The sequence below is a fragment of the Falco naumanni genome, chromosome 12, assembly GCF_017639655.2.
Source record: "Falco naumanni isolate bFalNau1 chromosome 12, bFalNau1.pat, whole genome shotgun sequence".
Classification (NCBI taxonomy): Eukaryota; Metazoa; Chordata; class Aves; order Falconiformes; family Falconidae; genus Falco; species Falco naumanni.
In genome coordinates, this window is record NC_054065.1 from 8959723 (window position 1) to 8974735 (window position 15013).

General features: G+C 43.0%; 1 protein-coding gene and 1 long non-coding RNA gene across 7 annotated transcripts in view; one reads left to right on the top strand and one right to left on the bottom strand.

The window, feature by feature from the left end:
- KIF16B (kinesin family member 16B) overlaps positions 1 to 11404 on the bottom strand; it is a 141643-nt gene extending 130239 nt beyond the window's left edge. For 2 of the 6 annotated variants that reach the window (XM_040612062.1, XM_040612061.1), the window contains exon 1: positions 11254 to 11398. In XM_040612062.1, coding sequence (XP_040467996.1) covers positions 11254 to 11300 — 47 coding nt within the window. In that variant the 5' untranslated portion in view covers positions 11301 to 11398. Of the gene's footprint in view, positions 1 to 11253 lie in introns of all 6 variants that reach the window. The other 4 variants (XM_040612063.1, XM_040612065.1, XM_040612060.1 and 1 more) reach the window with 4 other exon arrangements.
- Positions 7118 to 14356, top strand: LOC121096265. The gene is made up of 3 exons (XR_005830430.1): positions 7118 to 7198; positions 13232 to 13235; positions 14346 to 14356. It is a non-coding gene; the product is annotated as an uncharacterized LOC121096265 (long non-coding RNA).
- Positions 14357 to 15013: the final 657 nt, after the last annotated feature.

A 15013-nucleotide genomic window follows, 5' to 3' on the forward strand; every position in this document is an offset into this window, starting at 1 on the left:
ATACCTATTGAATTGTTTTATAGATAGCATGTTAGTTTTAAATGTGATTCCACACCTAGATGCAGTATTAAAAACATGTATCTGGTGGTCTGTATACAAAAATAAAATAATTTTCATTACCCTTGAGATTAAAATATGTTTTTCTAAAAACATCAATAACAAGTAGTTTCAATATGTTGGCTAAGACCTTAAATCAGAACAAGTCAAGCAATCTGGCTTAATCTTAAGATTCTGGGAATCCACTACAGCTTAAAGTCACCAGTACTACATGATTGCACTGTATAAAAATCACAGTTGTCTCCACAGCAGGGCAATAGCCTGGCATATCCTGAGCTCAAAGTAGTGACCCCATGCTGTTAACTGATATGGCTACAAGCACATATTAAATGACTGAAGCTATGTTTATACTAATACAGTCTAAAAGTTAACAACTACAAATTGTACATCAAGGAGAGCAACTGCAATCAGATGTCCTTCCGATTTAGTTTGAAGGGAGGTTCCTAGGTGGATGCTCTGGTAGCTGATCAGGGCTGCAGCCTCCCCCTCATTCGGGAGAGCTCTGCAGACTTTGCAGACTTTTACGGCCACCCATTTCCTCTGAACAACACATCTTCATTATCTTCAAGACCTCTACCAAGCTGTCAAATCCAGCTGACCTCGGCCAGCACATTCAAAAGCTGCTAGATGAGACCAACCTGGCTGACAGACGGGCTGCGCCGTCTCTCAAGTTTCACCTTAAGAAGCCAGACAAGAAAACAGCAGAAAAGATTCATGGGGACTGAAGTTAAAAGAAATATGATTGCAATTGTGTCTCAGTAAGAGAAAGAAACTGTGCACATACTTGGTACTTTAAAAGAGTTTTGTCATAAAGCACATTTTATGTGGGCATAAGGTTTTCTGTGATCAACACAATCTTAGTAACTTGCTAGTGGAGACATAATGATATCCACATTCCCTTCTGTGATACCAGTTTTATAAAAAGCACTAGCAAACTTTGCAAATAGTTAAATGAGATGGTTCTGCTACTCCCAGAACTTTTTTCACAGTGCAGCTGAAACCAGAATAATAAACCCAGTGGCAGAGACTGCAGAAACAGGGGAAATCTTATATATCTCATGAAACAGAAATACTCCCTGAGTTCATATACTAGTACACACATATCAGTTCTTGTATGAAGGACAACCTAGATTAAACGCCTTCAGCCATAAGAATAAATTTTATCAACAATACTGAAAGGCAGTAGTTTAATCCACAGCAGTAAGGCTCTCCTGGAACATGAACATGCAGGTGTCCTTGTGCTGTCTTCTGTCAAATGATTTCTAGCTTTTGGGGGGAAGCTACGCACTCTTGTGGCAACACATACAGACTAGTCATTACATTAAATCATGTACTTGATCTGCTTTTTAAATTTGTATTTTCAATAATATTACAGGTAGAATTCACCTCCCAGCAACTCAGATTAGGTCTTGTGGGTAGCCACATAAGCAAATTCTTAATTCATTAGCAATAGGTAACTTAAAAAAGTTACTGTATCCACACATTCCACAGTCAACAACTGCATAGTAACCTGAAAAATATTTAATCTTCAATTAGCAACTACCTCAGCAGCGACTTTGCCTGAATAGATGGAGCATTAAACCAGGCTTAGTAACGGTCTTACCAGCAGGAACTAGTCCTGCATAGCTAAGTTTTAAGATATCCACATGTGAACCCCCTCACACGCATTTCTGATGCCAGCCTTTAAGAAAATGTAGCAAATGCCCACCTTTGGCAGAAGTAACGTAAGATACAACCTCAGACATAATCAGGTTGATTTGAATGACATCTTGGAATTTTGTTGTAACTATTATGATAGTATGAAATTTCTCTAGGACACCTGGATTTTAGTCCATGTGATATTTTGCTTTTAATACCTTGTTTCTTGTGATCTGTTCTTTTACTCCTGCCATCCCAAGACATAAAGTATTGGCTTAACCTCTCGTGTATAACAAAGCATGATTCAAACATTGCTTCCCTGCAGTGTCCTTTTCTTTTGGGGCAAGAAGTCCTCAAATTAGAAATGGGGGGGGGGGGGGGGGGGGGGAAGAATTGTGCCTAACCTCACAGATCTATTAGCCCCTCAAGTAATCCATAAGGCTGTTGTTCTATCATTCTTTTCCTCTACTGAGACACATCCAAACAATCTGGACTGAACAACAAATGACTTCAGTTATCTAAGTACAAAGATCTTTCAAATGTATAAGCATACAGAAAAATGATGGGTGTATTCCAGATTTCTCTATCTCACTATTAACTTTTTATTTACAATGCAAACTCTTTGGAGAAGAGTCTTCATAAAGCCAATATTTGAAGTGTCTGAGCCTTCAACAGTAAGAACTTCAGCCCATCAGCAATTAAGATGCCAAGTGCCATGTATGCCCTCTTTCTGTTAGATAACTCTGAAAAACCCTCTCAATAAATAACCCTGGCTTTGTAGTCATAGCTACTGCAAAATAGAGGACTTTGCTCTTCAATTCAGTCAGCTGTTCTTACCAACAATACCTGCCTTTCAGATACTCAGACTTCTAAGAGTCTTGAAGTCCAAGAGCTCAGCTAGGTTAAAACAGACAAGTGCTAATCCCATTTATTTCAAAACCGGTCTTAATTTCAAATAAACAAAGCCTGAGAAATCAGACTCACCTTTCTCTCACTTTGTTTCATCAGGAAAGCTAAAATACAGACTCCTTACCTTCTTCTCTGCTGGTCTCAGGGAGATCTCAACAAAAAGCAGAGTTTGAAAGTATTTTATTGTTCATCATTTTGGAGATAAAACATGCATAGGTAACCTGGCAATGTGTCTGATAATACTCAAATCAATGAGCTAGGAAACATTATTCTGAAACTAGGTTTTAAGTTCAAAATGCTTAAGATTGTGAAGTTTTGGGGATTAGAATCTGTAAATAAGACCAGTTTAATTATGTTGCCCCACACATGCCCACACCACCACTGTTCTCCGGCCCCGCTGGCACTGGAAGGTCTTTGTTCTTCAATGCTAGGGAGGGGGACAGACAAAACAAGGTAGTCATTGTGACAAATCCCACATGCTTGAAAAACTTCTGAAGCATTTGCATTAAAGCAGTAAAAAGGCCAGAAAAATAAGCTCATGTAAACAGAGGCTATATGTGGGCTTCCTGATCTCTGAGGGTTTATGCAAGATTAACTGTCAGTCTCAACCATTAACTCTTCAGTTAACGGGAACCCAGTGTTTTGCTGAAACTCAGAGCTCCTTCTGCAGCAGTCAAGGCTGCTCCATTTTGCTGCCCACCAACACAAGGATAAAGCTCTGCACTTCAGAATCTTCCTCCCTAATATATCTCAGTTGATACATGAAAACAGCAAGATCCCCCATTTTAAAGACCACATACCCCCTTTACTATCTCTCTCACATACAAAGCTGTGCAAAAACCACTGTAGAGGAGGCCAGAGGTAGAATGGCAAGCACAGGAGCTACTTAAAAGTCACCCAGGTCTAGTCTCTCCTTCCCATTCAAGCAAGATAGTTTCCTGTAATGACTTTCTTCAAAGAAATCAGCTCTTCCCAAACTGCCTGGGCTTTCATTCCCCTCGGGAGACTCATCCACAACCTGCGCTATCTCATTAGCAGTAATTCCTTAGATACTGTTTAAGCTGATCCATTATTAGCTTCGTCCCATTACTTCCACGATATTATGAAGGAGCCATAACTAAATATTTAATTCTTCTTGTCAACATTTAAGCCTTGCAAATATTTCTAGACTTGCATCTTCTAATCTATTCCGGTAGTCATAACACAGAGTACACATGTAGCTCAATATTTTTTGAATCAATAATTCCCATCATTTTTGTAGATCTCTTCCAACATAATTCAGATAATGAGGTTCCAGAAACAGGACTTCATGAGATATTGACCCAGGGGCTTGCTGGGGAAAGCACCAACCACCGCTTCAGTGTTTGGCTTTGCAATATATTTGCAAATCAGAACTGCACTGTGATTGTAGCACACTCTACAAAGTTCGAATTAATCACTTGAGGCAGAAAAACTTCAAAAGATTAACCACAGAGGAAAATGGCATAGAACAAAGAAGAAAACAAGCCTCAAAGACCATGGGCTTTACAACAGGTGAGAAATTCTAGAGAAGCAAACCATCAGAGAACACTAGCATTCTCTTATTGCTTGTACCCCTAAGTTTCAGCTTGCTTCAGCACTGCTGACATCTGCTGTTGTAGAAAAGCCTAAGGAGAGTCCAACAAGTTCTTCTAGAATATCCTGACCTGCAGCATCCCAATTCCCAGCCAACTATCATCCTTGGTGTTGGCCTCTCTATTTGGCTTTACCTTTTCATTTTAGCAAAGGCCATACCTTCATCAGACCCCGCTCCTTAACACACCTTTCCAATACTGCATTTTACGACCTCTTGCAACAAACTCTTCAGTAGAGGGGCTGTACTGTTTTTTATTTGCAATGTTCTACTTCAACTACCAAGTAAAATAACTTTGGCGTTTTCCTTCCCCTTCATGGATGCCATTCTTACATAACCAGGCCCGAATTACTTATCTACTACTTAATACCCTTATGCCAACAAAACCTTAAAACTTAAACACCAACCATCTCCCATGCTACTATATTGATTGTAAGATTTCCATCACCTCTTACTTATTCTTGCCACTGACAAGACTTTTCTGTAAGCCCACTAGGGTCTTCTCTTTTTTTTTTTTTTTTCCTTCTCTAGTCCTTACAAGTTTGAGTCAATGCTCTGCTGCAAGCAAGTTGTCCCTCCTACTTACATTTGCTTCAACAGCAAGCTCTCCAACTCTCAAGAGAAAGATCTTTTTCCTCAATTTTTAAATGGCCTGCTTGCAACCCTATAACACAGCTTACTACATCCCTTTCTCAAATATATGATCCACATAGATACCAATTAGAGGAGCCTCATAATACATAGCACCTATATTTCCTAGCAAACACTGCTAGCTCAATTGCATCTTCATTCCAGAACTACAGACAGCAATAACAACAGCCATAAACTACCATCACCACTAAGACTTTTATAATCTTTGAGGGCATTTTCACATAATTACAAATGTTTATGTCACAATTTATTGTTGGTACCTGCGCTTGAAGAATACACGTTCTCACCACATTTAACAAGCAGAAGCCTCCCTAGCACTAGTCAAGCACCATCAAAACCAGGGGCCAACAGCACCTTCAGAACAGGCATACCTGTGTGTCCTACCCACCACTCCTCTCAGAGTCCTACACCTTAAACATGGGGGCCATACAACGATCATTTCATTTCACCTGTATGGAAACACAGATCAGATTCTACACTTCTTTCTCACAATTGAACAAGTACTAGATTTTTGTGCTCTCTCAGGTCCGGCAGCCTGCCTGTGCTGAGCTGCCAAGGCCAAATGAACGAAGCAGCCCACTGTTCTTAACGCCACCCTAAAACCTGGCCATACCCACCGGGTATCACCGAGCCATTGCCAACCATAACCCATCTGCTAAGCACATCTTCAATCAGGTCAGGTAAAAGGTAGTGATTATTAAGGAGAAATGACACATTTCTTGTCATGACGATGCTCACCCCTCTGGTCCTGCCTGGACTAGAGGACCTGTTCAGAGAAGGTGTGCATGACCATATTGTAGACTACAACTCTACCTACTGTTAACTCCTTTTGAAGAGGTAAGAGAAAACAAATGGAAAATAAAACCATTTTTTAATGTACCTTACAAAACCAAAAGCACTCTTAATTTCAGACTTCAAGTTCTTAGTGTCAACTTGATATGATCCAAGAACTCAGTTCAGAGTTTACACATTTATGCACTGAACCAATGCTAGCCACACAAGCAGCACACTGATGAAGGCCCTTGTACATACATATATGCACAGCTTACTTCCAGGGAGAGAAGTGTATCTACTCTGAACACTTTTCCAAAGAGAAGAATCTGCTGGAGGTCATTAAATGATTCGAGGTTTTGGACAAGAAATATGGCAAGGTGAAAAAGTTACATTCAGAACTGCTAGTTTATCTTGCCAGCTCAGCATCGAAGCAGATTTTTATTGGATTCAGACTCATCCACAGATAAAGGCAGAGGCAAGAGAGAAGTACACTCACTCCAGGCACACCAAAGCCTTACTTATCTTGACAGGTATTTCAGCTTATTTTTATAGTAGAGAAATTATACTTGATTATAAATCAAATCACAGGCACCATTATTAAAACAGAAGTTCAAAGACTTAACGTAAGAAACAGCAAACTCAGCTTGCTGATAAATGGCTTATCCTCATCGGTACTGTAGTTCAGAAAGTGACAGTACTGCAACACTTGGCCATATCGAAGCTCAGAGTTATATTTCTGCTATCATTCCCGATGCCTCTTACGAGCAACAACCAACAACCAGTGCTCAGAAACAGGCACAGCAAAAATTTCACCATGCACTTCAGAGACTGATATGATATTTCACTGTGGGTGTCCTTGCTTGTAATCCCTCCATCTGTTCTCACTCTACCTGTGTTACACTGATGATGTACACATTTTGTCAAAATGCCATATCTTTACAAATTCATGAAAATGAAAAATATACACAGTAACTGATGTTTTAGACACAGCAATTCATCATGAGATACCAATTCATTCCCCTTTTCCCTGCAATGGAAACTCTGTAATACATTCTCCATGTGTCTCTTCCCTTCTCAAATCTAGAAATCATGGATAGTTAATTATAACTTTCATACCCCCGGTAAACTCCTACCTAAATCACTTGTAAACATTTGGAATGGAAATTAAGACTTCAGCTGGCTCTTCACTGTTTACTTGTTTATCTCTTTTTGCTGCCACAAAGACACTATTAGTCACATGTCCCTTGTAAAATGAAACAGCTTATTTTATATCTCTGTCCTTTGCATTGCTATAGTAATTTGAGCTGTTGAAAACTTTGCTACTGATACCGAGGCTTGGATTGTGCAAGCAGTTATTAGAGATAATATAATGTTGGTCCTACATTTCCCATGGTAGTCTGACAACAGCTCCACATGTTAGACTTACAAGCATAACTGAAAGGTGTAATAATGTAAAATCAAGAGGGCCAGTCTTACGCCTAATGAATAATCGTGCATAATGTATTTGTGGATTAAAGTCTTGGTATCGCATAGCTTTTAATCCAAGCGAATTCCTGAGTCACAGAACAGTCTTCTCTAAGCAAGAAAACCTATTTTCTCTGTCTCCCCACTATCAAACATAAAAGCTGTTCATTTTGATGCGACAATTGTGATTGACTGTATAACCACATAGAGCACTATAGCCACTGACATGCGTTTCTGCCTTCCCCATCAGTCACTTCTGTTTAGAAAACAAATCTAAGGAGTGTGTACATGCAGGTAGGGCTAAAAACCTAATCATTTAAAATTAAATCATATTGGAATTTCTATTTCATTGTATTGGAAATAAGAACAAAGCTGTGGGAAAGTCTACACGGCTCATCTAAACAAACATTTAAAAACACCAAGAGCACTGGATAAGCACAGCGAAGAAGAACTTACTGCAGTGCAAACCCATATTCTGATGTTAGCTGCATCTTCCACAGGTAAGGACAGCATATGACCATTGTTTGGTTTGTTCAAGCAGTTAAGTACAACGATTAGTTTATGCAAATGCGAGAAACAGATTACAAAACTTAAAAATCAGAAGCAGCTTGTTTTCCTCTATTACTCCATGAAGTAAAAGCTAAACAGAACAGAGCTATCAGGTGTAAGAAATTGAGGTGCACAAGAATTAGTGATAGTATCTGAAAGGATCAAGTTGATATTTCCTTTATTAAACATCAAAACATTTTTTCATATTTAGCATATTTTAGATGGTTTAACTGACAAAAAAGTATAAAAGTGGTTTCCCTGGACACTAACTGAAAATTCTTGTTTTCCTGCAGAGAAAATGTAACATAAAATGGAAGAAAAGATTACCCCCTCATTCTTCTTAAAAGACTCTGAACATAAAGCAATGTATTTATTTGAACTGCACAGATGCAGTGCATGATACAAATCAGAGAGCTAGAATTAGATTAGGCTTAACAGGATCCCAAATATCTCACACTGTACAGAAGACAGTGACTAGTAACTAGTAACCGAAAATCATCAGTTCAGCAGGTGAACAGAAAAGTGCCTCAAAGCCAATTACACTTCTCTATAACCCCGTATTTTTGCCCAGTAAACAGCCAATCTGAGGAACGACAGAATCTTGATGAGAAACTGCATTTTCTGGGGCCAGATATGGGATTCTCCAGTCAAGTCCTCCAAATTATAAGACAATGAATGAATGTTTCTAGTGACCATTTTGGAAAATGAACTTTAGAAATAATAGTGACCAAAACCATTAACTTGCCAGAGCAAAATACATCAACCACCCAACCTCACCTCGCTGCAGATTTCTACTCGATAAAGAAAACCTAGTCTTCTGCCAGCTGGCAGGTTTTTAGCCACTCTGCAGAAACATTAAAATACAAGCACAGACTGAAAGGCTGTCACTGCAATTCAGTACTGAATGAGGCAAACCAAAGGACAGATGGCGACTCACCAAGTAACTGAACTTTCTAAGTTCACACTCACAACTGCTTTCAAAGTAGTAACTGCAAAGCCCTAGGGCATCATTTTTATTATGTTATCCAGTGTTATAGTCAAAAACCTCTAGTGTAATCTCTGTGTAACACAATTTGGGATGTTAACTACTTTAAGAAGAATGGTGAAGGACTTTAACAACAGCACTGAAATAAATAAATTCCAGGTCAAGTGAGAAAACAAGACAACTGGAAATAAATCATAGCAGGAGGAGGGGAAAAAAAAAAAACCCACACTAAAGTTTGTCATCTAAGCCATGGAACAGCAAGTAATCCTTAAACAACAACCTCCTATCACATGATTCATTCCAAGATCTGTGTTCATGACTTATTACACAATTAGCAGTGCTATGACACCACACAGCGCAACTGCTCCATAATGCAGTAGTCTTACCAATAACCATTCATTAACTCTGTCTTCTCTAATTAAAAATGACTCATGAAATAAGCTGCATTATATGATTAAGCTTTGAACAAACCAAAGCAAATTTAGAGACACAAAATTAAATTTAACTCTATACAGTATCAGGTTAAAGATTTTGAAAATAAGTGCTGCACAATGAACACTCAACTGGAAAGTTCCTTTGAACAGGCAGAAAGACCTTTCCTCTGCAAAACCCTGCAGTCACTCATACAGGGGAAGGGAGCACAGCTGAGAGAAGACACAAGGGAAACTGACGTAATCAAGCAAGACACGATTACTACTCCTAGCCAAGGGTTCACCATACCTTCACTATTGCAACAGGAAAAGCTATTGGATCTCTGGTTTACAATATACAGCACAAGAGTCCAGTACTAACTGAAGCAAAGGAGCACCATCGACCCCAGCACTGCTCCCAGGCTGCAGTACCACGTGCCACGCTGAACAGCAACCATGCTGAAAAAATCAAGACTTAGAAGCAACATCCCACAACACTGAACCCAGCTTCCCAGTAATGTTTCATAAACGTCAAGCACCATCCCGCAAACAGCAAGGTTTCAGCAACTTGAAATGGAAGGCTCTTCACACTTCATTTATTCCCATAGTCAGATGCCTACTGGTTTTCAGAATAAGTTTATTCACAGCCTACCCACTGCCACTCAGTACACAGTGTCAAAGACCATTTTCCCGGCTTGCTGCTTGATCAGACCAAGCCTCTGTCTGCTCTGCCTGGTCTTTTTCATGGATCATGAACAATTTTCTGGATATGCTCTGATCCAGCCCCATCCAAGTTATCCTCCCACATGCAATACAGATGCCAGGCCTACAGTCATTGTCTGTGATATTCTTTCACAATACTTGCAAACTTCCACTCAAACTTTTATCAATTGCCATTTCCACTGCCTATCACAATTAACTGCCCTTTTCTCTTCTGCCGTATGCTTTCCATTTCCCTGTCTCTTTCGTCTCTTAGCAGATCATGGGTCTAGTCCACAAACAAAACTTCTTTGCTACCAAACCATTACAAATAACAAGTCTTATCAATACTTTAAAGACCTATGCTACCTGCTGTCAGAAAGACTTGAAGGAAAAGTGTATATATAGAATAATTATATATATATATAAAATAATATATATAAATTTTCTAAGGACCATATGCTGAAACTTAAGGGAGGGAGCAGGAGAAAAGCAGGAGGGCTGACAAAATGATTCACCAAGCCTGGCCTCTAACCACTCTGCTCCATCAAACTGCCTAAACTACTTGAAACTAAGCAGCAGTATTTCCCCCTTCCTGCCTTCATCAATTTCATTGTCATAAGGTCTGGTTTACCCCCAGTGAAAGTGACAAGATACTGACCAACTTTCAGAACCTGGCAAATTTTGTTTTGTAAATACCTGAACCGGATCAAGTGAAAGGAATGGTGAGAGCCTGGCTGGCTGCCCATGCCCCTGAAACACTTTCCTTTTTAATTGGCAACATCATTCCAAAACAAGGGAAGAAGTAAGAGCACTGCCAGTAGAATCTGATCATCTTCTACAAACGGTTCTCAAATTATATCAGTCAAAATTAACTCCATTGTGCATATGACGGACTTATTTCACCAAAGAAATGTATGTATTTTCTAGACACCTCTCAGGAAGGCAGTAATAAACTCCTGTCAACACAGTAAACGAGGCAGACTGCCTCTTCTATACTTTGAGCTTAAGTAGCCTACTAGTAACCTCTACTGTAAGGGCTCCTCCACAAAAGCTGGTGCTACAAACGAACTAGACACCAATCCCTTTCAAGCAGGTAGAAGGAGTTTCAGTTTCTAGACGAAGGGGCTTTATCCCACGCTTTAGAAGCCTGGTCGTACACCCCTGGCAGGCCCTTGCCTCTCGGCAGTTTCCTATCTTCGCCAACGCGGCCTTTCCGTCGTTATAAAAGGATGGGGCAGCCCAGTGCCTGAGACCATGGGCAGCCCAGCGCCCCAGCAAGGGCCCCGCACTTCCAGCACAACGGGGGAGCTCCTTCCCAGCCTGCCGGGCGGCGAAGCGCTCCCAGCAGCCGCTCAGCCCAGCGCCAAGCAACCCCAGAAGTCCCCGGCAGGGCTCCCCTCAGCCCCAGGGCCGCACGGCTGTCACCGCCGCCGCACGGGTGGCACACGGCGCTTCCCGCACCGGCGGCGGCTGCACCCGGGGTCGCGCAGCCCCTCACTCACCTGCGGTTCATGGGCCGCACTCGCACGGCCACCTTCACCGACGCCATGGCTCATCCCCGCCGGCCCACTCGGGCCCGCACCTGCTCCAGCCGCCGCCGGTCCGGCCTGGCCCCGCCCGGCCAGGCCCCCGCCGCCGACCCGCGCCCCGCCCGCCGGGGCCGAGCGCAGGCCGCCGGCCGGCCTAGGCCATGTCGCTATGGCAACCGCCGCCCGCCCCCCGCAGCGCCCTGCCCCAGCGGGAGGCTACGGGGGCGGCGCACGGACAAACAGCGTCGTAAGGCGTTGCTGCTCCCGGCGGCGCCACCCCGCCCGCCGCCGCGGCGGGGTGGGGGAGGAAGAGGAAGAGGAAGAGGAAAGGGAAAGGGAAGGGAAGGGAAGGGAAGGGAAGGGAAGGGGAAGGCGGGGGGTGCTTCGGGGGACGGGGCAGGGACAGTTACCGTGGGTGGACAGGGGTTTCTCCGCAGGGCCGTCCCCCGCCGTATCTATACTTTTTTTTTTTTTTTACTTTTTTTTTGGGTGGGTAAGTGTATAGCCTATATTTATGGGGAGCTGTATGTGCCTATATATACGCATATACACACACCCCTGTAAATATGTATCTCCCCATTTTATACAGAGAGAGATAAAGAGTTGTAGATAGAGGTTTCTATATATATACGCATATATATAACCCTATATACACACCATATATAACTTGCCCTATATATATATACACACACCTGTATATATACACACCCCTATACATATACACCTATGTAGACCTATATATGGGGGAAGAGATGTCTACATAGATATGTATGTCCACATGTATCTATAGGTATCGATATATATCTACATATTTCTATTATATTCTTTTCTTCTTGGTTCTATGTACCTGTATGTACATACACACATATGTATGTGTTTAAGAGAAGGTGCCAAACCAGAGCTGTGCACCCAGGCCCCGCCGCACTCTGCTGGGCACCACCGCGGGGCTGGTTAAGCACTGAGCATCACAGCCCAAAAATAATATTTATGTATATAATGTAATAAATCTGGGTTATTATTTTTTTATTGCTTATAATAGGGCACACAGCAGCCCTCCCAACAGGCATCAACACTGACTCTGTCCTTTGCATCTAACAAGAAAAAGCTGATTATAGCCAGCTTGGGGAAAAGTGGAAGAAAAGGAGGGTAAATGCAAATGTACGTTAAGGTGCCACGTGTGATGGGGAGCTGTGCCCTCACCTGCATTTGCAGAAATTCCAGCCTGGGCACCCATGTGGGATGGCGGGGGCATCGCAAGGCTGAGCAGTGCAGGCGGCGGGGGTGAGCCCCTGGCCCAGGGGACCCATCCTGCACAGGGGGCTGGAGACCTCGCACCAAACCTGCACAACGCTGGCAGCAGGGCTCCCACGGGGAACACCGCCATCTCCACGGCCTTGGGGACAGTCAGCAGAGAAGCAGCTGGAGCCTGGACCAGCCTGAGGCAGGACCCCTATAATGTAATGAGAGACCCTAATGAGGTCTCGGGAACAGCCGCAGTACCAGTGCCACGGGAGGGGACAGCCGCTCCACTGGCACCAGCAGGGCACGTCCTCCCCGGGGGAGCAGCCAGCCACAGCAGGACATCTGGCTCATAAGGAATAACTGTGAAGAATACAAGGTAAAAAAAGCAGGATAAGTAATACTATCGTAAATAATAAGTATTTTTGGTTGTTTGGAGTTGTCAGTGCCCAAAAACTACACCCAGGATGGAGACACTATTTAAAATGCAGTAAAGACATAGTTGCATTCAAGTCATTAAGGTGTTATTGGCTTGATGGACCAAAAAAACCCCAGTTGCCAAGACATAGAAGAGGGTCTGAGACCCAAGTACCTCATCTTTAGCAGTGACTCCTACTGACAACTTACTGTCTCCAAAAAGGGGAAGGAGTGAGGAAGGGGAGGTGACAGTAAGAACATCAGCTGATGAGCAATTAGCATCAGGGGTAACCAGGATCGTGTAGAGGAATGAGATGACCTGTGGAAAGGAGGAGCACAGAGGAGGGGAAGTGAGAGCCTGAAGGACCCCGTGTTTACACCCCAGCAGTGTAGGGGAAGCACTAGGAGGAGGGTCAGAGGAACACAGCCAGGACAGGAGAGATTTTGAGGGTGACTGACTGCTGGAGGTGGTCAAAGGGGATGGGGAAGGCATGGAAACAGCTGAAAAGCAGGGCCAAAAGAGATGCCGTGTTGTTGAGAGAGGATGAAGAAAGAAGCCAGAACAGTGATGTCCCCGGCAATGAATCAGATCAGCTGAGAGATGAGGTGGCATTCAGAGAGAGAGGTCAGGTCCACGGGGTAGTTTTAATAGCAAAAGAGAAACTATCATGTGTTCAATTTACTCAAGAAAGAGAAAAGGAGGGATGAGAACAAGAGGGGTCTGGGCCAAGGGGTTAAAAAGTCATTGGTGCAGCAGCTTAGAAGTGAAGAAGGGAGGAAGAAATGTACAGCTGGTAATAAGAAAGCAGGAGAAAGGAACGAGAGAGAGAGAGAGAGAGAGAGAAAGAGAGGAGCACATTGCTGGAGACCCAGGAGGCTTTCAACAGCCAGATGGGACCTCTGGCCTGAAAGGCAGAGATTAAAAACAGTTTTGAAGGTTTGGAGATGGAAAAGAAAGTAGTGGATTCGTAATGTGGATTTTTCCTGAGGTTTTCAGCAGTGAAAGGACAAACACGGCAGAAAGATGCAAGGAGGGAGCTGGGGTTTGTGGTGCTGAGACAAACCCCAAGGGCAAGAAAAGAGTCAGGACAAGTTTCAGCACCAGCATCAGAGAACCGCGAACTGGAGGTCACAGGAGCACTAAAAAAAGAAGGGAAGGGATCAGCTGTGCAGTGTCAGAGAGGTGTTACAATGGGAGAAAAAAGAACTGAGGGGCACTGGGAAATCACATAAGGAGCAATATTTGCTTAAAGATCAGCCAAGGACCGGGTCACCCTGGTGCATGTGGGAGCTCACACTGCAGCAGCCAACATGCAGCAGGAGTTCCCCCGCCAACGCATCGGGCAAATTGACTGAAGTATATTGAAAGCTTTATAAAAGGATCTGGGAGACACATGGCAAGCTGCCAGGGAATAGCACAAAGACATTAGAAAGATAAGAATAAGCTAAAAAGTGTGTAAGAAAAAACCAGACATGTACATGCATGCATAATAGGAGAAAAGAATAAAAAAGCAGTGGTAAAAAATACAATAAAATGTTTCAGCACCAGTTAGGGGTCCTAGAAAAGTCATCCAATATGTAGCTTAACTTGTAGAGCATCTACCAACTCCTCTCAGACAGTCATGCTTCCCCCCTCTCCGATTAGCAAAGCTATTGAAAAAATACATCTGTTTCAGTAAGTACATCTGCACACACTGTGTTTTGAGACATCTGGCCATCAGGGGATACAGTGAGCTTCTCCACCTGCACAGATCCTGTCACAAAATGGAAAACACTTTTCCACTTCCATACTGAGTGCCCACTGTGGATGGGAGCTGGACCAGCTCACGCAACCACAGCGTGCCTGGCATGAAGCAGCTAAACATCTCCAGGCCCTCCCATCCTCCTGCAATTCTCACTGCCTTGCTATTCCAGAAATTTCTTCCCTTCACCAGGACACGAATGCTGCAGACAGTCTATGGCAGGTAAAGATAGATCTGTTTTAATCCAGCAGCATTGATGAACGTTTGCCCATCGGCTGTAACCAGCATTGAGTGCTTGGGTGGTTGCACTGCGACCTAGCAGCAGCGTCAGAGGG